Source organism: Lichenostomus cassidix, chromosome 1Ab (assembly GCF_008360975.1).
Source record: "Lichenostomus cassidix isolate B80296 chromosome 1Ab, HeHo_3.0, whole genome shotgun sequence".
NCBI lineage: Eukaryota > Metazoa > Chordata > Aves > Passeriformes > Meliphagidae > Lichenostomus > Lichenostomus cassidix.
Genome location: NC_139481.1, coordinates 3,243,363 through 3,270,116, shown reverse-complemented (window position 1 = coordinate 3,270,116; position 26,754 = coordinate 3,243,363). Strand labels below are relative to the sequence as shown.

General features: G+C 43.3%; 2 protein-coding genes across 7 annotated transcripts in view; both read left to right on the top strand.

Moving 5' to 3' along the window:
• Positions 1–3,138, top strand: part of AMN1 (antagonist of mitotic exit network 1 homolog) — a 29,359-nt gene extending 26,221 nt beyond the window's left edge. The window contains exon 9 of the mRNA XM_085049474.1: positions 854–3,138. The gene's annotated coding sequence lies outside the window, so the exon portion shown is untranslated. The remainder of the gene's footprint in view (positions 1–853) is intronic.
• Positions 3,139–3,294: 156 nt separating this feature from the next.
• The window catches only part of DENND5B (DENN domain containing 5B), a 78,385-nt gene continuing 54,925 nt past the window's right edge, over positions 3,295–26,754 (top strand). For 3 of the 6 annotated variants that reach the window (XM_085049463.1, XM_085049464.1, XM_085049461.1), the window contains exon 1: positions 3,295–3,919. In XM_085049463.1, the coding sequence (XP_084905589.1) occupies positions 3,808–3,919 (112 nt within the window). In that variant the 5' untranslated portion in view covers positions 3,295–3,807. The remainder of the gene's footprint in view (positions 3,920–26,754) is intronic. The other 3 variants (XM_085049465.1, XM_085049466.1, XM_085049467.1) reach the window with 3 other exon arrangements.

The following is a 26,754-nucleotide window of genomic DNA, read 5'->3' as shown; positions in this document are numbered from 1 at the left end:
CCTGTGGTTTGGGATCTGCTTGCTGATGGTGAACTGGGTCCACTCAGGAGAGCAGTCAAGGCTGCAGATTTGTTTGGGAAGGAAGCGGGAACATAGATCCAGTCCCAGGAAGGAGGGGGAAGAAAGTGCAATAAACTGTTGCATAATTTCAGTTGCCTCATGAAACCTCTTCCTCAAGGATCCTCTCAGAAAGCAGATAAGAGTGGAATGCATCTATATGTGTTTGCAATGCAAGGGCATGTGTATGGTGAATGTGCATAAAATTTTAAAAATGCAATGGGCTACAATAGGGAATTAGAGATTTAAAACCTTCACATTTTAAGTCACCGAAGGTTCAGAGGTCCTGAGGCAGAGATGCTGGAGAGTAATCATCTTTTACTTTATCTGTAAGTCTGCTGTATGAATAATAATTACATAACGAGGCAGAGGAAAGCCATGTTTTATTCAAGGTTTATCTTTATAGATATGAGGCAGGTATAGAAGGTGAGCTACTTGCTTTAATGGTATTATGATTTGATTAGATATTAGAATATGTTCCTGCAGTATCTGCTTTCTAAGCAACGATGGATTGGGCTGGAGGAAGTGTTCTTTGCTTTATGCCTTATGGGTAGTGAGCTGGTTTATTGGGGTTTAGACCCTAAGGCAGCCAACACCTTTCCCATGCTCTAAGCAGTCTTCTTGCATAAGCTTAGAGAATGAAAATTGCTTTCTTTTTGAACCTCTCTATAATTATAATCTTGTGCTGTTGTTGTTTTTCCAACTTCTGCTATAGACTCTTCTGCATTTTGTGCCAGAAAAACTTGGATTTTGGTGTTACAGTCCATCCTTAACCCATCCTTATCCCATTTTTCAGGTGACTATTCACATCCAGCTCCTCATGAAGCAGCTGACACCACCATGAACTGCTCAACTGAAAGCCAAACAAGAGTTGAAATGTTCTGAGCATTACAAACATCCGTGTTGCATCTCAGTGGTTTTCCTCCCTTCCATCCTACCAGATCTCGTGACCCCATAGATACTAGACCAAAACAGGAGAGGCTTTCAGTGGAAAATCAATGTGGCTTGGCAGCTTGTGAAAGATTTTCTAGAGGGGACTGTGGAGCTGAGTGGAAGACTGAGCAATCCATCATAACAGCATGATTTTCAATCCATTGAAGAACCATGAAGGAAATAGAAAGTGAAGCAACAGTGTCACTGCAAGGAGAAGAGATGTAACCTTTAAATAGCAGGTTTTTCCACCTCTCTGAAGCATTGGGCATTGGCTTCTTGCAGAAGTAGGACAGAGAGCTTGATGGTCTGATCCTTTCTGGCAGATCCTACGGGCAGGGGGAGCTGACACGCTTGTTAGCATTTGATCCAGTTCAAACTAACAGGTCCTGGGGAACAAAGACTCCCAGAGAGGTTAAGGAGAGGGAAACCTGAGCCAAATTGACATTGAGAGAAATATTCGTGGCAACTAGAGATAGAAGTACCTAAGGAAGAAGAACAACTCTGCCAAGCCGAAAACCTTCCCTTGCTATTTTGTAGCAGTGGGAATCCAGCTGGTGAAGGAACAAAGCTGCTGCCATGGGAGAGCAGATCAAAGTGAAAGGTCCCAGGCAGTTCTGGTCTATCCCAGTTAGTTGGAGGGAAAGACAGGAACAATTTAGAGGGGTTTAGATGAGAAAAATCCAGACCCAGAGACATAACGTGATTTACCAGAGCCCAGGCAAGCTGGGTCTGCTGGTACTGCTTGGCAAAAGACCTAGGTGGCCTCATTAGAATGTCTTTTGTACCCAGAAGATCAGTTGTCTTAGGAGAAATCACAACCCCCACAAAATAATAGAGTCTTTAGGAACTCAGCCTCACAGCTAACCCAGGAAAAATGAGTTTATTAGTCCTTATACCTCCAATCCCATGTGTTGTGCTTTGTCCTGTTGTTTAGTGTGATATGCACTACTATTGAGATTATATTGATTTTATTGAGATTGAGGTGTCTGTGCACTGGACTTTATTCAAGCAAAAAATGCTATCCTGTAGAGAAGAGAGCTAAACCAATCTGGAACCAACTGCTACTTCAGGCAAAAAGGTCAGAACCATTGTGTTAATTTTCAGGTTATTTTTAGAAGTGGTCTTAACTCATACATCCTTTAGAGAGGCTGATGAAGCCTCTGTCCTGGATTTCCTGGAGACACCCAGGCCATTGGGCCTCAAAAAACAGAGACAATAAGGGCTCTTGGTTTTGAATGAGAGTCAAAGACTGACTTGTCAAGCTCTTATCATCTGACCTGAAGCTGAATAAGCAAATCCATACAAGTTAATAAACAAACCAAACTAAACAAAACAGCCCAGCTCTGGTGCAAAGTCGAGAGAATTACTGGTCTCACGGAAAATTTCTCTGTTGCTCTAGCAAGGTTCAGGTTGTTACTGAGTGCTGCAATTAGAGGAACCAGGATTGAGAGAAAGGACTCATCTTTTTTTTTTTTTCCTTGTTTTTTATAATTTTTAAAAAATTGGATGTTGGCTTTATTGAGACATGAGAAAATTTGTTTAGCTTTTGTCTGCTTTCATTAGAACACTACAGGAAGCTAAGAACTAAAAGAGCATAAAACTTGTTGATTGGAAGGGATGAAGAGACAGAGAGCTGCTGACCTAGGTGGCTCCAGGTAGGAACAGTTACTCCATACACCTCCATAAAATGACACATGCTGGATGAAATATCAGCTATTGTAGGCATTTCCTTATCAAAGAAACATGTTGAACAAGGAGAAATGTAAACCATAAAAAGAAAAGATGTAATTCACACTGCTAAGAGGTGAATTAAAGGGGTCACAGGAGTCCACAGCAAGCAAAGGACGAGACCATAATTATTACAGATGGCATGGACCAAGACTAGTAAATAGATAAAACACAGAAGGATAAAAGTGAAAATATTGAATTCTGCCAACAACCTCCTTACGATGGCCAGATGTCAGAATTATTGACATACGCGGGGATCTCATCACTTTGGAGACGAAAAAATTAGAACTTCAAAAGAATCATCTTTGCCATCCCGTGATCCTAATGAGGATTCTAGCCACGGGGGTAAAACAATGCTGTTTCCTTCCCGGACGCGGCAGAATGTCTACTAAATCTTCAGTAAACCGGGAACGAAGCAACGTTTTAGGTTTTTGTTTGAAACGGAGCGCGGCTAGCAAAGCAACAGCTCCCCCTTAACGCGATGCGGGCGGAGCGGGGATGGAGAACACACAAAAGCCATCCGCGGCGGGTGGTGCCTGCCGCTTCCACATTCAAGGGGGAGGAGAGGAATGAAAAGAAGCCGTTTCCCCGGCAGGATTCCCGCAGGAAGCGCTGAGCGCAGCCCGGGCGCGGCTCGGCCCGTTCCGGCAGCGGGAGCTCCATCCTGAGCCGGGGAACACACCATTCCCGAGAGGAAGCAGCGCGTCTGCTGCTTTATCTGAATAAAGCCAACCTCTCCGCTCCCACCCGGGCTGTGCTGGGGAGCGTTAAGCTTCAACCCCACATCGCGGATACAAAGGGTGACCGAGCCAGCCGGCAATGCCCACCCGAGCGGCGGGGCGGGGGCGGCCGGGCAGGGTTTAAATGCCCCGCGGGGGCGGTCCGGCGGCTCGGCGCGTCCCGCCCGCTCCCGCCCCGCTCAGCTGACAGCGGGGAGCCTCCAGCAGCACCAGCACCATCACCAGCAGCACGGCTCCGTGCCCGCCTGCGCGGCCCCGCCGGGGAGGATGAAGGGCGGCGCGCCGTGAGCGGCCCGAGCCGCCGGAGCCGCCGGAGCCGCCGGGGAGCGGATGAGTCCATCCCGCCGCGATGAGCGGCAGCGCCAACGCCGGGCCCGGAGCGGCGCCCTGCCGCTTCGCGCACTACTTCGTGCTGTGCGGCATCGACGCGGAGAGCGGGCTGGAGCCCGACGAGCTGGCAGGTGAGGAGGCCTCGCCAGCACGGCTGCCGGGGATGCGCTGCCGCAACATGTCTGCGAGCCGGCAGGAGGAGGGCGATGGGAGGGAGGGAGCGAGCTGGAGGGATAAAGCATCCTCCGGAGGGCTGGCGGAGCATCCCCCCTTTGGCTATGGGATGCGCGCTCCCGCAGGGCCGGGTACCGATGCTGGCATCCCCCGGTGAGGTGTTGGGAGAAGGATAGCTGAGGGTTATGGAGCTGGAGAGAGCCGAATGACCGAGCTGGCTGTCGGGGCAGATGCGTTTTCTTCAGTATCGCTGAAGAGGAGGGGGAGGGATCTGGGAAGAACGGAATAAATTAATGGAATGGCATCTTTATTATAGTGGTTTATTCGCATCTTATGTCTGTTCAGAAATAGCCTTCCTTTCGCCTCCACCCCAAAAGCGTTACAGAATAAAGGAGCAAAACTATTGCTATAGGATCTAACGCATTTTCTGAGATGTTTATTTTTTGTGAGTTCATGACTGGATAGGAGCTGATTACATTGGCATAGGGCAGCAGTTCTTCCTCAATGTCACTTTTGTTTATGTAAAGGAAGCTATTTAAGTCAGGTTTTTACATATAAAATTCGATCAACTTCAGACTTAATAACAGGGCTTAATTGCATGGACGCTAAGCGTTTCCTCATGGAGTTTGGAAGTGTTTAAGTGGCAATGTTTGCCCATTCGCGTGCATTTGCACTGCAGGGGAATGAGCTGTGTGTGGCTGAAATTGAAGGCAGCTGTAGCTGTCACCTCTGCTGGCACTGGGATCCCGGCGAGGTCTCCGCAGCTATTGCATCAGGGAGCACCTTGCCTTCTGGTTGTGTAAGAGAGAGAGACACGATGATCTGTGTCACCGATCAATGTACACTGGTTGAAGTTCATGTTTTTGTCACCTGTAAAAGGGTGGATGTATCTTTCCGAGGAGCCTTATCTTCAAGCAGGGTGGCTGAGTCTCTACCCTTGGCAGTGAACACACCCTGGAGGTAGCTCTGGGATCTCCAAGCTGAAGCATTAGCCAATTCTACTTTCATTTCTTTGTTTTTCCACACGTACTTGTGACAGCAGCTGTGTGTTTTCAGCTTTGGTGCTTTTAGCAGAAAACTCCTGACTCGTGAGCCACCTCCCAGCTGATGGTGTGCAGGCTTTGATTTGCATGATGTGACCTATTGGGGTTTCAGCTGCCTCAACTTTGAGTCATCTCAAACTCTTCTATCTCAGAAGAAACTATTTTTAAAGCTGTGTTGCCTGGTAGGCTTTGCCTTGCCTGCTGCACCCAGATTTTCAGGCTTGGCTTTTGCTGGTTTTTGGGCTGTTTGCCAGTGAGGTGCCCAGGTGTGTTTTTGGGGAGCACTGCTCAAGCTTTGTGCATTTTAGTGCATTTTAGTGCCTCCACCACAGGGCTCATCTTCTGTGGCTAATTCAGTAGGTTTAGCTGAATTGCTGCAGCAACACTAAGCAGATTTCAAAGCTGTAGGAATCTCCCTCTTCATTTTTCAGTAAAGAAAGTCATTTTGGCACATCTAGGATATACCCATTTATAAAATACAATGCAGCCATGAATAATTTCAAAGAGAAATTACCAAAAGCAGTAATTTCTGAAGCAATGTCTTTGTAAGATGTTTAAACTAGGCAAGGTCCAGCAGTATGGTTTGGGCATAAAACATTTTTGGCAATGCCAGTTTGGGAGGTGTTTTTAATACCTTAGGAGGGCTGGGATGTGATAGAGGAAGAAGTGGAGTAACAGAAATATGATGGGACTTCATATTGCCACTGAGCAATGTTATATTTTTAGGGACTTGTGACAGGAGCTTTCTGCTATCAGCTGGGAGCTCAGCAGTGGGAAATGCTGGGGAGGAACAGGGAGTGCTGTGAGCCACAAATATAGTGCAGCCATGGAAAAATTAACTCTGGTTTGAAATGGAGCTGAGAAAACTTTTCTGTTAAAGCTTGGGGAGTCCTAATGCTGCTGTAGGCAGGCAGTAGAGAGAACTCATCTAGAAATCTGTCACAGGTTTCAAAAACCAAGCTACTAGGATTGGATTCATTGCCAGCATGGGTGGGGAGAAAGATGCTTGAGGGAACAGAAAGTCTGTTGTATCACAGGAAACCCACAAATGGCTGTTCTTTCTAAAACCATTCTTAAAACTCTTTGTAGGAATAAATAATCCTGTTCTTTCAGTGTTGAGTTCTGTAGCTGTTATGAGCTTGTTGAGGTAAGTCACAAGGCATCAGTGAAAAGTTGGTGTGATTTAAGCTGTGCAGACCATCCCCAGTTCAGCAAAAAAAAATAAAAATCAAGAACCTGCTGATCTCCAAACCCACAAACCCCTTGGCAAGCAGTGTTGACAAAACACCTTGCTCAGCCCAGCTCTGGCTGATGGAGCTGCTTGGGGCAGCAGAGGGACAGCAGCAGGGACAGCTTTCCTTGCCCATGGCTTAAGCCCAGAATCTCTTCCCATAAAAAGTCTCTTCAATTATAAACAACAATAAAAAAAAGACACCAAAAATCCTCATCTACTGCATCAGGCATGAAGTGAAATGTTTCAGTGCTACTCCTGAAAGCAGGGCAAAGAGCTGCTTTTCTAATTCTTCTTGTAGTGCTGATAGGTCTGCTCAGAAAATGAAATAAAATCAATGTTTATAGTTGTGTAACATTTTGATGTGCTTTTAGGGAAGAGTATCTTGCTTTATAGTTCTTGTTCCATTGTATGGATGCTCAGGGCTTAGAGTAAGTTTAGTAGATGAAAGTTTTCCACCAAGCAAATGGTTCATTTTGCTTAATTGTTTGGGGGTTTTTTTGTTTCTTTTTTTTTTTTTTTTTTCCATGTACAATGTTTTCTGGTACAGTTTTGGTGGGTTTTTTGCTCCACAGCTGGCTTTTCAGGTGGCTGATTTGGGGTTTTTCAAGTGACCTAATTTGGACCAGTTAAAAGCTGTTTACCTATTGCTCAACTTGCTGGTGTGTCTGAGCACACAACAAATATTGCTTGTAGATTATGATGTTGTCAAAACACTTATTGCTCTTATCACAAAGCTCTTGCTCAAGGATGGAGGGAAAAAAAATCTACTCTTTCTAGGGACTTGAAGGAGGAAAGGAAACTGTCTAAGGATTCCTTGGCAGTTAATAGTTGGAGAGGTCATAAAGGAATAACTGAGTATTTGATGAGAAATATCTTGAAAAGCATGTAAATTCCAGTGTTGGTTTCAGTGCCCTGTTGAACTCCACTAAAATAGGATGGAGAGAGCTTTTCTGTCATGGTCAGGGCAAATGTAAAATAGATTTCAGTTCTTTCTCCTCTTCATGCCTGCTTCTTTCAGGTAAAGCCATTTTGAAACGTTCAACTGTGGAATTGCATGTGCTTAAGTGAATTTGCTGTCATAAATATTTAACGTTGCTTTTAATGGAAAGACCTAATTGTTCATTAAATTGTTTATTAAATTGTTTCTGTCTGCCATACTGTATGAACTTCATGTTCATATGAATTATGAACTATATGTGCAGGGCACAAGGTTTTCTGGCTGTAGCAGCTTTTCCCGTTTGCTTAGGGAGCATGTTCAATTTTGTAGTGTCTTGTTAGACTGTCACAAATGACAATATAGAAAAATCAAAGAGAAAATTAACTCAAAGAGAAAATTTGACTCAAAGAGAAGGTGAAATATATTTTATTGGGGAAGTAATTTAGTGCTCTGGAGGAAAGGAGGGAGAAAATTAGGGATGGGTGTTTTGTTCTGGAGTGGAACATCCATTGAGGGTGCAATTTGGAGAAGGTGCAGTAAGCCAGGATGGGAACTGAGCTTGAAGTGCCATGTTAGATGATGCTTTCTCTACCTAGAACATGAATATTGGTGCAGTTGTGGTAGCTGTTTGCTGTGTGAACAGATTTATAGGGTTTTTATAGGGTTTTTTCCACGCATGAACTGTAAATATCACCTCAAGATTGTGCTTATGACTAGAGAGACACTCTAGTTATGGTGTCTTGTCTAGCAAACATATTTTACACTGCCTAGTTTGGGCCATTGTGTAAAGATTCAATGTCTTGCTGTCCCATTCAGTGTGTGCTTAAAACTGTAGAGAGCTTCATTATTCTCCTTTTAAGATCAAATCCTTTATTTTAACAGCCAGCAAAGCAGAGAGTGAATACTGGTGATGCTCACTGAAAATGCTGAATGTCTCGGGGAAAATGCACATTTCTGCTCCCTAGAAATACCCAGCTATTGGTAATAATGAAATGTTGAAATCCAAGCAGGGCATGCTGCAGTCTGGCTAACCGTGCTCCTTATCTAGCAGGCTCTTATTTTTAGAAAGCCAGAAGACTTTTTTGTCCTTGTGTGTGCTCGGCAGCTGCGCCTTGCAGAGCCTCCCCATCGCCTTCCCCGTGCCAAAGCTGAGCTCCAACTGCACTGCCAGAAAACCTGCTGGCATTACTACAACTCCTTGGGAGTGTGGCTCTTCTGAAAAGAGGCAATTGGATTTTTTTCCCTGGTTTGCTGGAAATAGGTTGAGAAGTTTTCCCTCTCCTGAGGAATATCTGAGCAGCTGAGATTCCTGTTCATGATTTACTCGACTGACGCAAGTGAAAATCAGGCTGCAGAAGTTAGTTTTTTTTTTTTTTTGCTTTTAAGTACAGTGCAGATTTGCACAAAGTGTTTTTGGAGGGATTGCCCAGGTAAAGTAATCTGGATGTGGATGAGAGTGGTGCAAGAAGAGGCAGAGATGGCTTGTGCTGTCCAATTTAACAAAATTTAACTTTTTCCTCAGGAGCCGTTGAGATAGATTGCTTAGGATTTCTCATCTTTGTAGGAGGGATGGAATTCAAGCATTTTTCCAGCCCCTCTTAAGAAGTGATGCTCAAATGCAGCACTAAATCTTCTGACATTATAGCTGGCAAAAACCAAATCTCATGGATTAGGGATTGGATGGAGTAGCTGGCTTATTGAAGTAGCTGTCATTTTTGGTGAACTGTCATAATAACAGGGAAATGCTGCATATTCATTTAGGAAACTCTCTTGGTAAAAATGTAAGCTGGGTTAATATTTTGTTCCTGTGAAACCAAATCTTGTTCTGCATAAATAAAGTGTTGCTTTTCTAGTTAGAGGAGTATGGAGATAGTCCCTGCTTTTTGGGAAACCTTGACTGGGTGCTGAAACAGAAATAATGTTTCTGCTCTCTTCTACATCTTTAAAGGTTTTGGCTTGGATAGTTGCTGTAATGCTGTATTCTTCAACTTTTTTTTTCCTTGTTATTGGGGAAAACCAGAATTCCATGGTAATACCACAAAGACTTTTATTTTATTTTTAGAAAAATCTGAATTATGCATTAAAGACTTAGTTCCTCCAGGAGGATTTCGGCAGCCAAAGGAAACAGTGCTTTTTATAAAGAGCTGTCAATATTATTGACAAGTATGATCTCCAGTTACAATAACCTTTCATAAGGAGCAACTCTCTTGCTCTCTTGGATCACAGACCATTGTGGAATTGCTGATGGCTGTGATGTATTGCTGAGTTTAGTAACATCACTTTCATTCTCTATCTGTATATATGCCAGAGAAATGCTGGATTTAAATGCTCACCCAGCCCTGGTGTGATTGTTATACATTCTCCTTCATCCAAGTTTTTTATACTGCATCCCTTTGAAAACAAGGTACCGATTGGGTTGGAAAAACATCATTATTCCTATCAATAGCACTGACTCACTAATGCTAAACCAAAGAGAATTTCTTGTACTTTGCTTGCCAGATAAGCTGCTGTTTTGATTTCCACTTAGCAAGACTAAAGCCGAGGCTGCTTGGCTGCCAGTGGCTGCTGCAGCAGGAGAAGAAGGTGTGATGACGTACAGGAGGGACTTTTTCAGTGCCAATCCCAGGAAATATTGCAGGAGCAGCCTTCCTCCTCCCCACAGTGCCAACTGCAGCAGTAATCAAAGCCCTGCCGGGCAGCAGGGCTGAGCTGCTCTCCTTTATAAGAACGACCTAAATCCAGCCCTAATCTTGTTCTGCGCATCAGCCTGAAGTCACTGCTGGCCCCGGCCTGGCAGCTTAGTGTGCACTGGGCTGGAGGGATGGGGGCACTGAGGGACACACGTGGCACATCCCAGGAGGGTGGCAGTGCCACACTGAGCTTGGCATGGCTGTGTGTCCATGGGCAGGGTGTGGACACTGCCAGGGAGATGCTCCTGTCCACCTCCTGCAGGTCCCCAGGCTGCTGGAGGATGGTGGCACTGGGGGAAGGCAAAACCCACCGTGCTGAGAAAGGACGAGCAGGACCCATAAATATGTCAGAAGTGCTCAGGGCAGTGTGTGACTGTAGCATTGATCTCTCTGCTCAGCTGTTTGCCCCTGTCCTCGCCAGAGCCATTTCCCAGTGCTGCAGGAGCTGTGCCAGCGCCCTGCCAGCCTTCCCACAGCTCCTCCCTGCCAATGCAGAGCTCCACGTAGGAAAAACTCCAAAATCAGCCTCTTCAGGAGAGGCTAAGCCAGCATGGCAAGGGTGTCAGGGCTGTCTTGCACTAATCAAGTTGTCCTTAATGCCAGCTCGTCCCTAAAACATGCTGGCAAGTGTACAGCCTGCAAAGGCTCTGCGTGGGCTGGCTGGGTACGTGGCTGGCACGCTGCTCCTGCTGCAGTTTGCTCTGTTGCAACGAGGGCTGGAGTCAAGGAGAAATGTGAATGAAGGGGAAAAAAAACAAACAGAGCGTGCAGTGTGGTGATGGTAGTGCTGTGGTGTTTGGCTGGTGCTGTTTGAGATCATGCAGGACCACTTGGATGTATGAAAAGAACATAACAAATGGCTTGTTTAGCCACCTTTGGTGTGCATGGAGAGGAACTGGATGGAATATGTGAATCTACATGTAGTTCATGTGTGTAAATAGTCCACAATTTCTCTTCCTTCTCTTAATTTTTTTTCATTATCTACCTCTTAACCAGCAAATAGCAAAAATACATACAGTAGGAAAAATCGCATTGAGGCAAAACAAATTTCGTCAGGAAACAGTAAACCTTCACTGGGGTGTTTTGATCACGTTAGCCATGTTGATAATCCCCAAAGTAATTAGGGAAGAAGTGGTGATGGGTCATCCTAGCCAAAGGAGCATGCTGGGGAGATGACTAATGTGTGACAGACTGCTGAGGTGTCACACACAGGCAGGGCTGGAAGAAACTGCTGTTGCATTACTGCTATGAAAATATAAACAGCTCCATTTGTGTTTCTTGCTTGGAGTCACAGATGATTTTTACTCAGCTGTTTGATCATTGTGGTTCTCATTAGCATCTCCTGGGCTTGCTGGAGGTACCTGGCTGAAAATGTGGAAATATTCTTTTTGAGGTCTGAGGTTTTGCTTCTACCTCCATACCTCCCCAATCCATGAAAAATAACATCAAAACATCCAAGCAGATGCTTAAAGAGTGAAATGAGAAGAATATTTCCATGCTAATGCATCCTCTGTGGTTTGAAGGACTTTGCCAAAATTCAGCGACCTGCTTCAAGTGATTGTTTAAAAATTAACTCTTAATACAATACAATATTGGAGGGAGGGATCTGGTTTTGGTGGGTCTGTAAAGAAAACTCCTTCTCTCACTGGAGAACAACTTCACAATTTCATACCAACATGTCAGCAGTTCTTGGTTTGTTTCAGAGGCAATGTTTAAATATGTCAGTCTTGTAGAGTGAGCACTCCCCTCACCCTGGAGTGTGAATTTGACTTTGCTTTGCAGTCATTTTAATCATCAAACTGCAATAATAATTCTGGGATCTGGTAGCACTTAAAAAAAAACCCAGCAAGCTTAATATCAAGCTTTGTATGGAGTCAAATCATGCTTTGAAGCTGTGTGAGTGGTAAGTTGCACGGCATGAAAGCCAGAAGAATCCTCTGTCCACCCCTTCTTGCTATTCCCTTGTCATGTTAAAGACCAACATGTGGAAGGGTAAGGGGGCTTAATCTGAAACACCATTCTGTGTAAACAATGACAGGATTAAACAAAAAAAAAAAAAGCAAAAAAAAGCCAAGCTCAACTGTCATGGGTGTGTAGTGGCTGCTGCTTTTCACGGATGACTGGAATTATTTGTATAAATTTGCATTTTCCCCTCAGCACGTCTCTAAAGCCTGCTATCTCCATGCAGAGCTATTGTCACATCCAGGCAGGCTGGCATGCGGTGGCACGCGGTGCAATGTCACCTGTGGCGGCAGAAACTCGAGTCACAGGGGGAAAATCCACCATCATCACCACGTTTGCTCCCCCTGTCAGAGGTGCCTCGAGTCCCTTGGGGCTGAAAGACAAGAGGGTTGAGCTCTTTGTAATGAAGTGATGAAACCCAGCAGTCACTTATCTGGTCATTCCTCCATGAAATATTGATCAGATGGACCAAGCAGCCTGCTTTGGGATGTCCAATGTTTGGGATGCAGCTGGGAGAGGATGCTGCTGGCATGGTCCAAATAGGGATTGCTTACCTGAATTCAGGTGCCTGACAGGTTCTGTGTTCTCACTGCCTGGAGGGTCCAAATTGATTGTTTCAGAGCCCTCCTCTCCTGCTTTTTCTCCAGATTGCTGCGGAGATTAATCTGTGCAAATACCTTCTGCTTGGCCCTCTGGTCTCCCCTGAGATGCTCAGGGAAGAGAATTGAGATTTGTTGTTTTAAATTCAAATTATGAAGTATTTGAGCGAAGAATGCAATGTGCAATTGAATAAATATTTGGCTTTTCATTGTTGAGGGAGGGGAGGATTTGCTGATGAGTTAGTTATTCGCACAATCCTATTTTTCCATCAGCATTCCCACTTGGTATTCTTGTTTGTTTTATGCTGTGCAACACTGACGTGAATTTAAAATGAAGAACAATTTAATGCTTTAAAACAAAACACAGACCTTCTCTCAGCTGTGGTGCTGGCTGGTGTGGGAGAGATAAAGAGCTGCTGCACTGTTTCTAGAATGGGATTTTTTTGTAATTTAGATTTCGTGCTTTCTCACTTTGTTTATTCTTCCAATAGAACTAGATGAAAATACACAGCACTAGCTATTTGAGGGAGAATCTCCACTTTTTGTTTAACAAAACCAAAAGGATCCAAACAAAACCAACGAAAACGCTGAAAACACCCAACCCCCCTAAATTTTTTTGAGGATATGAAGATTAAATGCTGCTCATGGCTCAGAGTGCTTGCCAACTGCCAGGTGCTTTGTGAAATGACTGATGGTGGATGTGTGCAGAGCTGAATTCTGCTGTACACTGTGCCTGGTGAACTACAGGGATATCAATGCCAGCAAGAATGCAATTGCAGTGTCTTTAATGCACCTTTTTTTGGGTTGTCAGCCTTTGTAACTACCATTGCCATGACTCCATGAAGGGAGAACATTTATCTCTGGAAATTGGGATAGCAGCCATTCAGCATGGCTGGATGGGGTGTTCAGCCTTTTCCCAAGATGATGCTGCTCAAGATAGGTTTCCCTTACAGCATATTTGCAAATATGTTGACTCTTTCTGGCTTTAGCAAGCACCATAGCAGATGTTGTTTGACTCTCCTAATTCAAGCAGGGATGTGTAGTCTGGAGTTTCTATCTCAAATTGGGGAATGACTAAGAATTAAAGAATCCTAGTGTAGGGAATGCTGTTAAGTCATCTTTTTTTTTCCTGTATGAATATGAACATCTGCTTAGGGTGAGGCAGCTGTAGCCATGCTGTGCTGTTGCACTTAGCAAAGGGGAATGGTGATGGGAGATGTTAACTTCCACAGCAGCAGTTCTGGGTGATAATTTAGTGCCATTTCTGTGCCCATGGCTTAGTTTTCTCCCTGCTTGGAGGTGCTGGAGTTGAGTGGGGAAAGAGAAAGCCCTGTTGAAAATTGTTGAAAACTGTTAAAAAACCCCAAAAAACCACAACCAAAAAAAAATCCTCCTGGCTTAATGTAGGCTGAACTTCCCATGAAAAGTGTGCCTTAATGAGCTGAGAGCCCTGAGCCCTGCTTTGTCCCTGCCAGCAGGTGAGAAGGAGCTGAGGTCCCTGGCTGGGGTGCCCTGGCTGTGACCCAGGAGCTCGGGGCACCGATTAGTTCAGCTCTTGTGCTTTCAGAGGGAATAAGAATGACAAAACATCCTCTCTGGGGGTCTGCATGTATTCATCCCCTCTCCTGCAGGTCTGTGCTAGAGCTGGAAGAGCTATTTGTCCAGGAGGCAGGGAAAAAATGGGAAAAATTTCAGTCTGTGCCAAAGCTGAGAGTGAATTTCTCAGAGCAGACATCACAGTGAATGTCCCAAGATCTAGATCCTATATGATGGAAACTATTTGCAATTCAAAATCGTGCTGGGTTTCAGTTACTGGTTAATATTTTGTCAGCACTTTGTGACAATGACTTCTGGCCGTGTTGCTTGTGATGAGCTGAATAACTCCAGAGGGAAGCTGACGCCAGGCAGGAGACCATCTGTGTTGTTAATAGTGTGGTGTTATCACACTCAAAACTCAGCTTGTGTGATGGATAACGTGATCACACTGGGCTTGTTTCCTCTTTATTTAAAAAAAAAAAATAATTCCAACCCCCCCAAACCAATCTCATCCTCCCCCCAAACCAATCTTATCCTTATCTACCAACTTCTGAGCACGCAGGTCAATTTAATTTTGTCAGAGTTGGAAAAGAAAGGGGATTTTTTTTTTTTTTTTTGTGAAGTCCCTGCAGCTAGAGCAGAGATCCTAATTAACCTTCCAGTAGTACAAAGGCTGCAGGAGAAGGAGCAGCACTTTTTAAATCAAGAAAGGCCCCTCCATGTGGGTATCCTGGCAGGGTAATTGGCAGCCCCAGAGCTGGGATGTGAGCAGAGATGTGAGCAGAACATGCACTGCCTGCTGCCCATCTGGTGGTTTGGGCAGTGCAGGTAACTCTGGTACTGAGAGGGAAGGGAGGAAGGAAAATCAGAGCTAACAGGGCTGTGTGAGCAAAAGGAGCTCATGGAGAGCATGATTTCTGGCCTGGCATCCTGTTGCATAATTCCTAGTGCTATTCACCCATGGCTGTGAAACCCTCCAGCTGTGGGAATGCCATCATTCTCAGTCTTCCCTGCTCACTCTCAGCTCCTGCAATGTGATAACAGGCAGTGGGAACAAAGCTGGGTTTGGCAATAAATAGCAATTCTGAGGTGGTTGCAGGGTCCAGGTCCTTCCTGGAGCTCAGTGAAAGGATGTAGGAGCTTGACTGTTGCTGTTATTGCATCCAGAAACGGATGGAAAAACTATTCTGTGTTTTTTCAAAGTGCACTGAATGGGAGTTACAGAAGCAGAATATGCTGGCGAAGAGAGTTCTTTACTATCTTTTTCTTAATCATCCCCCTTCCCACGTGTAAGAACAAACCAGCTCATGCTTTATTGTTTTAAAAAGCTATTCTGACCTTTGTGATGATATTGTTAGGAACCAAAATCTGTAGTCTGATGTATTAAAAGTGCTGATGGTGCGTTAGGAGTCATAAAACTGAATTAAGTACATTAAATTTTGAGTAACTCCAGCGAAAGGCGCTGCAAGGGATGGCTAATCACTTCACATTTATGAGTTGTCTTGGAAGTAAATGACAATATCCAGCTGAATCTGCCTGCTGAAATAGCCTAGAAGGCGATGGCATTGCTTGCAGAGGGCTGGCAATCCATACTTGATTAATCTGCTCACACCAGAGTGGCATCACTCCCTGCTTGCAGCAAGTTTGTCATGGATGAATGCATGAATGAGCCCCTGGGAAACCGAGACAGCCTGGGGGATATGGGGAAGGATAAACTTTGCTGACTCAGTTTCTTATAGTGCATATTTTTCCAAACTCTCCTTAAGCAATTCCACGTTGAAGTGAGAGTATTAAAGTGCTTTTCTGCATAACTAACAGTAGCAGAGCTGTTGGTGTGGGTTTGACTGGCTGGGTTACTTATGCCTTTTTGTTTCCCTGAATTTCCTTCACCTGAAAAATGTTATGATCTGCAGATGTGAAAGACTGGCTGACTCTTGGTTAGCTGCTGCTGGACCATGCTGAGTTTTTGTATGTTAGAGAGAGGCTGAGATCAAACCTCCCTGGGGGCCAGATAAGTGATCCACTGAGCCATGGTCATCTTTTGTGTGTATTCAATTAAATGGTTGGTGAAAGTGTGGAGAGACCTCTGAAGGCTGGTGGCAATTTGTGGTCCAGAAAGTTTGGAAATTATTCTAGCTTTAAGAGAAACAGTGTCAGGAGGCTACTTGGCTTTTGCAGGCTTGATCAGCTTTTGTTTTCACATCAGAATAGGTTTAATGAGAAAGGAATTGCAGTTGAATTTAAGCAAACTTTTGCATTCAGGAATTAAATTTCTGATTTTCTCCCTTGTAGTGGCTTACTGACAATCGTCTTGCTAATGCATTTAAATTCCACTCCTTAAAAATGCATTAACTGCTTTATTTGTAGGAGGTCATCAGTTCCACAATATTGTACAAAACTGAAACCAAACCCTCCTGTCTGCAGCTGCAGCGTTAAATAGAGCATCATTGTCATGTGGTGAGCATGGCTGTCAAAACACTTCGGTCAGCGTGGGTAACATGAACAGCTCTCCTCTATTAAATATTTACAGAAGAAAATGCAAACTCAGAGGGCTGCCAGCAGCCAGACACACTGCTCAAATGCATTGTTGTGGTGCTCAGGGCACGAATCTTTGCTCTGCAGCTTCAGGAAGAAGCCTGCAGCCTGTTTCTCCTTGCTCACTGTGCTTTTCCTGCATGTATATGGAAAGGAACTGGAAATTTAACCCTTCAGTGGGAAAACAATAGCTCTGCACAAGCGATTTGCCTGCCAGCATCCCCCAAAATGCTCTGTGCTGCCACAGCAGAGCACAGCACAAGCCTTTCTTGCGTGCCTCTCTTTATTTCAGGTCCTCTGGTGCAAACAGGTGGTGAACTACAAGTGGCGAGATGCTGGGGAGCAAACCATGTAATTAAATCTGGCACTGTAGCACGATAAATCTCCCTTGTATTCTTCAGCTTCCTAGACGCCTTTGGAGAGACACACAATGGCTGTGATTAATGGCTGTTGTATTGTCTTCAATAATAAGCTCGAGCCTTTGGATAGGTGACATAATTTAGCCGTAATGAGCGTCAGCTTGGTGTGTTTGATCTCCGCGCTTTGAATTTCGGCGTCGGCGTTGCCATGTCCTTGAGAGATTGTTTCATGCTGAAGAAAGCCAGTGAAGGAGGAAGGAGGGGGGTGGGAAGCAATTTCTGTGAGGGTGTGAAGAATCCAACCAAACTGTTGCTCTGAGGATGCTGACTGTCTTGTTGTCTCTTGTTTTTAGAGATGTGAGATGAAAGCGACTTGAGTCGTTCCTAAACTGGACCCGCTGCTATTGAGAGAGATTATTTTGCTTTGATAAAAGTATTCCTTGGGGAGAGGTGTCTGCTGTCAGCTCCAGGGATGGGTGTTTCCTTTTGTGTGTCAAGAGGCACCAAATAGCCATAGCAGGGAAAAAGGCTTTTCCATCCTTTCCACACCATCGCCTCGTCCATCATCACCTCAGCAGGCTTCTCTCTTGTTTTCTCCCTTGACTGAAAGCAGCAGCTCTTTGATAGGAGCTCCTATCCCTTCACATTGTCTGGGTTCAGCTGACAGATGAGAAAAAATATTCCCTTCTCTGCAATACCTGTGAAGAGCTTTCCCCCTTTTCTGTGCTGTGCCTCTGTAGAGCTGGAGAGGGAGGGCTGAGAAACTACAGAGCACATCAGAGCTAATTATTCAGCCAGCAGAAGGGCCTTTCTTTGCTGCTCAGGATATTCCCTTTGGCCTGTGTGGGTAGTTTGACTGACACACTGTGCTGATCCCAAAGCCATAGAAATGCCCCAACCCCAAATCCATCCTCCTTGGGGCAGCCTGGCCCAAGCTGGTCAGTGGAGGGTCAACCCAGCCTCTCCCCTTTGTCATTATTTTTGTGGGGATGCTGGGGAAAGGGATTTAAACTCTCTCACCCTTTCCTATTAAGTCTGACTCATTTTGTCTGGTGTAGCGTGGTGGTGGAAAGAAACATAATGGATTTGTTAGGGTCAGTGCTTCACAATGGGACGGTTGACTTTGATGGGCAGTAGGACCTAGTTTGGCACTCCACACAAAGGATTTGTAGGTCTTGCAGGCTGCCATCTGTTTCCAAAAGCAAGTTTTTTTGTGGAGAAGTGATGCGGCTTGCATGCTGAAAAAGTCAGGGTCTTTTTCTTGAGAGCTGCTGTGCCTTTATAGTTGAGCTTGCGATTTCAAAACTGAATGCAGTTTATTAATAGCAGGACTCTGTTTTGCCCTCCCTCAGGCAAGCTGAGCATCCAAACATCAGTGATGTGTTGAGGTATTCTAAAGTAATTGTATTTTAGGATGCACACGCTGATCCCCAGAGTGGGTTCTGTTCTTTTCTTCTGCTCCCACCCAAACTCTCTGAAATGCAACATCTGCCTGCATTCAGGTTGTTTGCCTTTATTCTGCTGTATAAACATATAAAACACAGATTGGAGAAGAAATAATGTTCAGCACTGATTTGATTTTTCACTTGTGCTGAAGTTTTGTCTTGTCCTCTCTTTAAAACAACAGAAAAACAGTTGCTCACACTCTGCCTCTGTAATCCAGCCTAGAAATTCCTGCTTTCCTGCCCTGAGTGTGCTGCAGAGTCTCTTAAATCAAGTGGCCAGCTGACCTGCAGGGCTTAGACATGCTGACAAGTTATTTATGTGCTGTGAGTTAACCTGGCTGTTAATGGATTGTTTCTATCTATAACTACTGGAGGAAACACAGAGCTGCACAATCCAGGTCTGGAGGGCAGGAAGACATCCTGCTGCAGGACTTAGGAGAAATAACAAGTAAAGCCTCTGCAGTTTTTTTCTTTTTTATTGAGGAGATTGGCTGGTGTGGCTGCTGTAGCTGTGCAGGTACACAGGAGCATCACCAAAAATAGGGCTGAAAGTGTCCTGTTGGGACAAGTGGGTTAATATAACTGGCACCTTCCCCTTGCCCCCAAACACAGCAGCCACCCTGAACAGCTTTTTTTTTTTTTTTTTGAGGAAATTAAAGGAATGAAAGTACTTTCTTTGATGTGGTGGCCTGGTTCTGTACCGAGCTTTCTGATAGCCTGTTCCTCTGCCAAATTTTCCTCTGAAGGCTGGAAAATGCTGCTGATAAATTCCTGAGGCCCAGAAAAGTGGCATTCCTGGCGAATAGGATTAATTTAAATGAGGGGGTACCCAGCTTTTATAGGAAGATGAGAGCTGATAGATAGTAGGAGCCCAAATCCAGCTGCTTCTACTGCTCCAGGCTCCCAGCTGCTCCACCTGGCCACGTTGTGGAATTTAATTTCAATAGTTTGCCAAGGAAGGGCTGGTCAGGTCTGGCCATGTAATCCAGACAGCTCTGGACAGCTGGTGATGGTGATTTTATCTGGAGACATGATGATGGTTCAACCATCACATGTATGTCCCAGCAGTGAGCCCATCCAGCTACCTCTGAACTCCTTTCAAGCAGCAGAAAAGCTTTTTTTGTCTCATTTTGGGTGCAGCAATGCCCTGGTGTCAAGTCCTAACACCTATGTGTGACCCTTGGAAATATGCTGGAGGAAGCCCTTTGTTTTCATGCAGTTCATTCCAAATTTCCAAAGCTGAGACTTTCTTGCTTCTCTTTCACTAAAATACAGGGTGGCACAACAAGCTTCACAGAAGTGCAGGCATTAGCTTAAGAGGATCAGATAAAAATTGGAAGGGTTTTGTTGAAGAAAAACTTGCATCAAGTACTTCTAGGTAGCTGTGTTACCATTATATCTAAACTGAGTATTGACTTTGGGAAGCCAATGTGTTCTTTATGGTCCATTTGTGGAGTCCAGATTTTTGGCAATGTGTATATACTGCACCTTTGGAGCTTATTGAAGTTTATTGAAGTGTTAGATGCATGACCTTCAGTATCTTTTTTGTGTAGTCTTTGTGTTTTCTACACCTTAAAAATAAAATAAAAAATGGGCAGAGTGGCAGGGGATAAACTTCTGAAGAGGGAGGACAAAAAGGGTGGAATTGTCATTTGTAGAAACAGCAGTTGGTTTAGTCAGTTTAGCCAAAGAATCTTTGGCTCTATCAGAGGAGAGCTTTTTTCTGCTCTACTTAATTGAATTTGCCAAGCTGGAACAAGCCCTGGCATAGCAGTTTCAACCCCTGCCTTTGCTAGTCAGCAGCATTCAGAGCTGCAGAGGAGTGATGAAAAACGCTGAGCAAATGCTGTGTGAACTGGAAAGTCACTCCTGAAATGCCTTCTTGACCTGCTGGTGATGGTGGGTCGTTTCCTCCTTCTGAGTCAATTTGGGACGTTTGGCACATGTCCAGCACACAAAAATGAATTGTGCTCCACAGGGATTTTCTTTGCAGAGGTCTGTGTGAGCACTCAGTGCCTGAGCAAGCTGTGCTCTGGAGAATGCAGCTGGTCTGATCTGATCTGATCCAGCCTCTGCAGAGAAGGAAAGCTCAGATCAGTTGGGAGCTACAAGGAAAAAGCAGGAGTTTTTACATATCATTACATGGGAGCATGATTTTGTCTGGAAGTATAAGGGTTATTATAGTAGAGGAGCCTAAATCCCAAAATTAAGTCCTGATGTGTCACTGACTGTAGGTCCTGAGGAGCTTTATGTTCTGTCATTCCTGCAGCCTGCTGGAAAAAAAAATGTGTTATTTGCAGAGGCAATGAAAGCAGTGGTTTTGAACACTGCAGTCATTTCCACACCCAGCTGGATGGTTCTGAACCAGCTCTTGCTGAGAATTCTCAGCCTGCCCAGTGAGATACTGGGGAGTTAACATCCTACCAAATCAGTTCTTATTGAAATTGGGAAGGAGAGGAGTGGTGTGCAAATGAATGCCTTCCATTTGGGTTCATTTGGATGTAGGAGCTGCTGTTTTTGTTTGATAAACTTGATAAACCTCATCTGCTCCAACAGGGATTTCAATTGGAGGAAGATAAATTGAGGTGGAGAAGGAAATTGGAGGGCACAGGCTCAAGCCTGAGCAGGAAAGTTGTTTTAATAACCGTGTCAAATGCACGTTGCTTTGGTTCAGATTGAATGCCAATTCTTCAAAGTTCTTAAGGTAAAACAGGCAGAGACCTCAGTTGTTCAGGTATATTTGAATATAATATTTGAATAGATTTGAGATGCTTCTGAAAAACAAGCCCAGAGCCAGGCTGTGTCACTTCCTTGAGAAAACTGGCAGCCTCCCTGCTGGGTTTGTGTTCTCATCCAAAATGCTGATTTAGTAAGATGTCCTGACAAAAAAAAAAAGGAATTTAATGCAGTAAGAGGAAGAGTGATGTAGGAGGAAGAGTGATATAGATTATCTGTGGTCATGGGTGTGCTCCTGTGGGTGTGTGAGATTCCTGCCTGGATTAAAGGCAATTTTGTGTGCTTCTCTTGGACTAAGAGGAAGTGACTTTGAATAGTGTTGGGTGTGTGTGAAGAATAGAGGGCAATGAACAGAAGTTTATTCCATCTTAAGGTAAGTTTCATTTTTATTTGATTCACTATAAAATAGCCCCAATATAAAGCTCAAAATGCACACTAAAGCTGGAATACAGATTACTGCTTGGAAAAGCTAAATTGCAGAAATTTGTCGAGAATAAGAAGTCTGCAGCCTAAAAAATAAGCAAAACCAATAAGAGACCTGATAGCTTTTCTGGGTTATCAGGCAAGAAAGATGATTATCAAACAGGAGTGATGAGTTAGGGATGCTGAAAGTCAAAGCAAAGATGCAAAATGTCTGAAATTTGATGGCTTCTTGTGTGCATTTTTTTTTCTGCACCAGATAGGGAACTGTAGTCATCTTTTCCATAAGGTGTCCAGTCAGAGATCTGAGTAGAGCAGCCTACCTTTGGTGCCAGAGCTCTTGCAGATGGACAACGTGGAGTGGCATTTCTATTTATTTTTTTCATGCCAGATGACAACCCATTCTAATGCTTGTTGAAGAGCCTCATTGGTCCCACAAGTCCTAACATTCAAAATCTCTCCAAACTTTTCACTTATGCCAACAGGAGAAATTTTGACATCTCGTTGCCTCACTGTCCCTCAGCTCACTAACAGAAAGTTGTGAAAGTGTGAAACAAGAAATCAATATTTCCTTTTTTTGTGTGTGTGTGTGTGTCCATGATAAGTCAAGATAATGTTCTTAGCTTTCTCGAGGCTCTGAATGTGAAATCCACATTTCAAAATCCATGAGGTAAGAGGTAAAGAGACATAAGTGGAAGTGCTTTTGATAAATTCTAAGAGGATTTGTTGAGATAGATGACATATATATAGATGAGGTAATCCCTATATGTCTATATGTACTACAAGATGCACTAATGTTAAACCTCTGACAGACAAAATCTCAGTATTTCTCCAATGGGCACAGCATTTACATTTTTCTGATGATATGACTCTATGTGGAGTTATTTCCCCAAGCTTATCCAGAAAGCTGTGGAAGCATGAGCTCAGTTCCATCCACGTTCACTAAAATGTTCAGTGAAATTAAAAGCAGCTCCTGGCTGTCAGCAGTGTTTTTTCCTTTCCCTTTGAAGCTTCCAAGCAGGTACCATGTTGTCAGCCAAGGTGGTGATTTTTGGGACTGCATCATCTCTGTCCCTACACTGCAGACACCCCGTGGTTCTGTAAGATGACAAATTCTAGTGACTTGGTTGTGACTGTCCTGTCTGGTGACACTTAACTGCACTAAAGGCTTAGCCAAATTATCATGCTGAAAATCCCATGGGGAGCATGGAACAGATTTTGACAATTTTCAAAATCTTTATGTCCATTTGCTGGTGTCTGAAATTCTTTCAAAAAAACCAATTTTCCAGAGAAATTTTCTTATCCCCCCAACCTTACCAAAGTAATGGACTCATCAATATGGATTTCATTCATTTCCAAATGACTCCATCAATACTTTGATGAATTCATTTTATCCAGTTCATTTGCTACACAGCTTTTCTCCCCAGACAGTCTCAATCCTTCACAGGGAGCAGCTTGGTAGGGCAAAACTTAGTTTTTATCAGTGTTTTTTTGCAGGTCTGCCAATGAAGTATACATGTAAACAACGTGTGGTTGTTTACAGACCTCAGGTTTGGGCTTGCCTGGAGAAAATTCCTCATACTGCAGTTTCTGGCTGAAAAAAAGGCTTTTGCAGCTTGTATAAAGTATTTGCTAGGGCATGGCACAAGGTTATGCAGCACATCGTGAAAAATTAATGCAGAACTTAAAATCTTGCTTTAAAAACTTGTTAAACTTTAATTACAACAAACGTGGCTGAGCTGAGAAGGTTAGAACTTGATGTTCAACGTGGGAGTTCAAGCAGGGGAAGATCATCCTGAAATATGCATGTGGACAGGATTTCCCCTGCCCAAGAAGCTTCAGAAAGTGAAGTGTGACATCAGCAGTGCCAGTTGGAGGGACATGCAGGGATTTAAGCTATGGATTTAAGGCTCATATCTTTATATAAATACAAATAAGATATATAAATATAATTTTAATATTTATTTAATTATAATATAAATAATATGTTTATAATTTATATTATCTTTATATAATATTATATAATATAAATATAATATTATATATTATATTTATTTATAATAGAAATAATATATATAAATATAAATTTTATATATATATATATATATAAGAGCCCCTAGGAGGTAAAAAGCAATTGTTCATCACCTTCTCCTTAATGAGGCTCAAAAATCTCTGTGAGCTCAGGAAAGCTGCAGAGCTCAAGAGGAACCTTAATTCTGCAATGGAGTTACAGGTTCAACATGAGATTGCAGTCCCTGTCCACACCACACCCCCAGGATTTGTCCCCATGTTTTATATTATTTTATTTAGCTGAGGATTTCACCTGGCAGTGCTGAGCTCATCCCAGTAGTGTCACCAGGGAATGTGGAGTTACAGTCACCTTTCAGGTCTTGTAAAATGTCCCATTTTACACCTTTCTGCCTTAGCCAGGCATGATGTTTTCCCTTTACCAAAGTGTTGTCATTGTCATGAGCATGTCGTCAGTGGCATCATTGGAAGCCCTGCAGAATCCATAATAGTTACAATTATTATAATTATAATCCATAATCCATTCGTTCTTGGTTGCAGCAATTATTCAATAATGAATAATTTTTTTTAAAAAAATAAGGAAAAGTCCCTAGTTTTTCACAGGAATTGGCTGTTCTCAAGCAGCCTCAGGCTCTTTAGGTGATGTTTTCTCTCACTAGTAACTCCCTTGGTGTAAATTCTGGTGGGGAGAGTGGGAGGAAGGGGAGGAATTAGCACTATCCCTCTGAATGGAATTGCTGGCTACACATTTGGAAAACCCCACAATTCCTCCTTCACAAGCCAGCTTTGGGTGAGGTAGCTATGGGAACCTGCTTTCAAAAAGAGGTAATTAAGTATTTTTCATCATCCCACATTTCAGGTTGGTTTGCACTTATTTCATTCTTACCTTCCTTTCCTTCGTGTCCTAGCAGTTTTCTTTTGAAAGTTTGGGGCCTCAAGGACTAGAGAGCACATCTGTCTTTTGTTTTCATTTTTGTGAATCAATGCACATTGAAATCCTTTTCCCTTTAAATAAAAATCTCTGCTCTTGAGAAATTTAAAACTTTTTTTTTTTTTTGCCTGTGAAACTAGTTTCCCTGAACTGTTTAAAGCTGGTGTTGCTTGTTTTCTTCAAATCCTCCTCATCCTCCAGGTGTCTTTTTAACAGAAGAGGTTGAAAACACCTCTGAGGCATCACCAGCCTACCATGGAACCCACTGGAGCTTGTGGGGAATTTTATATCCTAATTAACCTGCAGATGTTTAACATGAAAATTTGATCTGTGGGTCTGAACACACCATCATTTACCATCAGTAAATAAAACAGGGACAGGGCTTTGCAATATAAAATGAGATTTTAATCAAAAAAAGAAGTGAAAGCCTGGAAGAGATTTGTCTGAGATTTTTTTTTTGTGGCACTCGTAGAGAAGTGAATGGACCCAGCTGCACAGGTGTTCAGAGCAAGGACACAGGAAATAGAAAACTTTGATTTCTCTCTTAGAGCCAGAATTAACAACAAGCACAGCTTGTGGTGCCTTTTTATAGCAAATAGAAACCTTCTTGGTAGAACACCTGTAGTCTCCTGACAACAGTCCAGCCAGTAAAAGCTGCTGGCTCTGGGTTGGATGTGAAGAACTCCCAGGAGCCTAGATTTTTTTTCTCTAATTATTTATTCTCTAATGCTACAAAGACCACAGTTCTTCAGATCTGATTAGAGATGACCAATAGTAAACAAGAGAACAGAAAAGTACTGGTTTTTTTCATGTTATTTACCGCATTGGTAAATGTAAATTTAAAAAATTCGGTAAATGTAAATTAAAAAAAAAAAAGTAATTTTCAGGGATCCACGAGGTCCCAAACACTGCTAAAAAATCTGATTGCTGCAGGCAGAGCAGAGAGTGGCCTGTGGGGACAAAGCCTCAGCCTGAGCTCAAAGTGAATGTGTTCAAGGCAGACTGAAGAGTGTTTGAGCAGCAGCAATGGACAGAAAATTGTAAACAAGCCAGTGGAATGGTAATGAGTACAGCATGAGGAGGAGAATCTGGATGTGTCTGATCCTTGCTAAACACTTGACAAGAGATGCTAAGGCAGCCCTGAGAACAGAATATTCATCTCTTCCTCTCCCCCAGCCAGAGCAGAGCAGGGATGAGAAGTTAAAAAATTAAGCAGGAGATTGCAGCCACTTTAAGGGCAGCAAATCCTGTTGCCTAAAATGAAGTTTTATAACCTCTACATGCATTTTAAATTCTGTTGCATTTCTCCTGGGGTCTCACAGAGATCCTGTAATTTTTGTTGAGGCAGCAAATTAATACAGCAAAGTGCCAGAAGATTATTTGCTTTTTCTTTAGATCATGGACATAATAATCAATTAAAAGTTGCTGTATTTACTAATCTATAAAAAATGGACATTGTGTTTTCCCATAATGTACAGGGCTGGTCCTTGTAGTGAATACACCATGAACATGTTCCCATCTGGTTTTCTGTTCAGCTGTTTATTGTAATGCAGTGTTTTAAACAGCTGCTGCTGAATAATTGAATGTGTTTCCAGCTCTGTTTTCAGATGAGTCTTACTGCTAAAGTGTGACAAGTAACAGATACTTTAGGGTTCTGGCTATCTGAAGTTCCTTAGGAAAAAGGTGTGAGAGCACAGCTAGCAGGTGCCTAGGTAGACCTTTTTGATTTATAATTTATTTTACCTGATTTCCCTTATTTGTGTTCCATTTAACATCCCTGTGTCCTTGGGCTATGCGTTTGGTTGGCTTGGTTCCTGTGGCTTTCTTTCATATAGCTGACTTGTGGTTTTTTCATTTTTACTTTGAAAGGTTAGGTAAAATTTAGACTATTGAATTCCCATGTTTGGGTGAATGTTGCAGTGAAGTTGTTGTGTCACTAAGGACTGTTGTGCATCCACTTGTCTTGCTCTACACCAAAAACTAGCCCCAGGAAACATATGGTGTCAGTTCTAGTGTGTTAAACAATCCATGATTTGTATTCCTAACCTGTTCATTGAGCCTGATTTTTAGTAACCTCCATCAGCAGGGTTGGTTTGTTCTGTTTATTGGTGGGGCACTGTGTCTGTTTACAACACAGATGTCTGTCTCCTGCAATAGAAAATGAGATTTTTTTTTGTTTAGAGCCATTGAAATGGTTTTAATATTCAAGCCCACTGCAGTCTTATAACTTAACCCACCAGCTGAAGGCTTTCAAATGAGACTCTTCACTGCTGTTCCTATGGTTACACTGGAACAGAAACCTGCTAAACAGGAGCCAGAAGGGCAGAGATCTTCTAG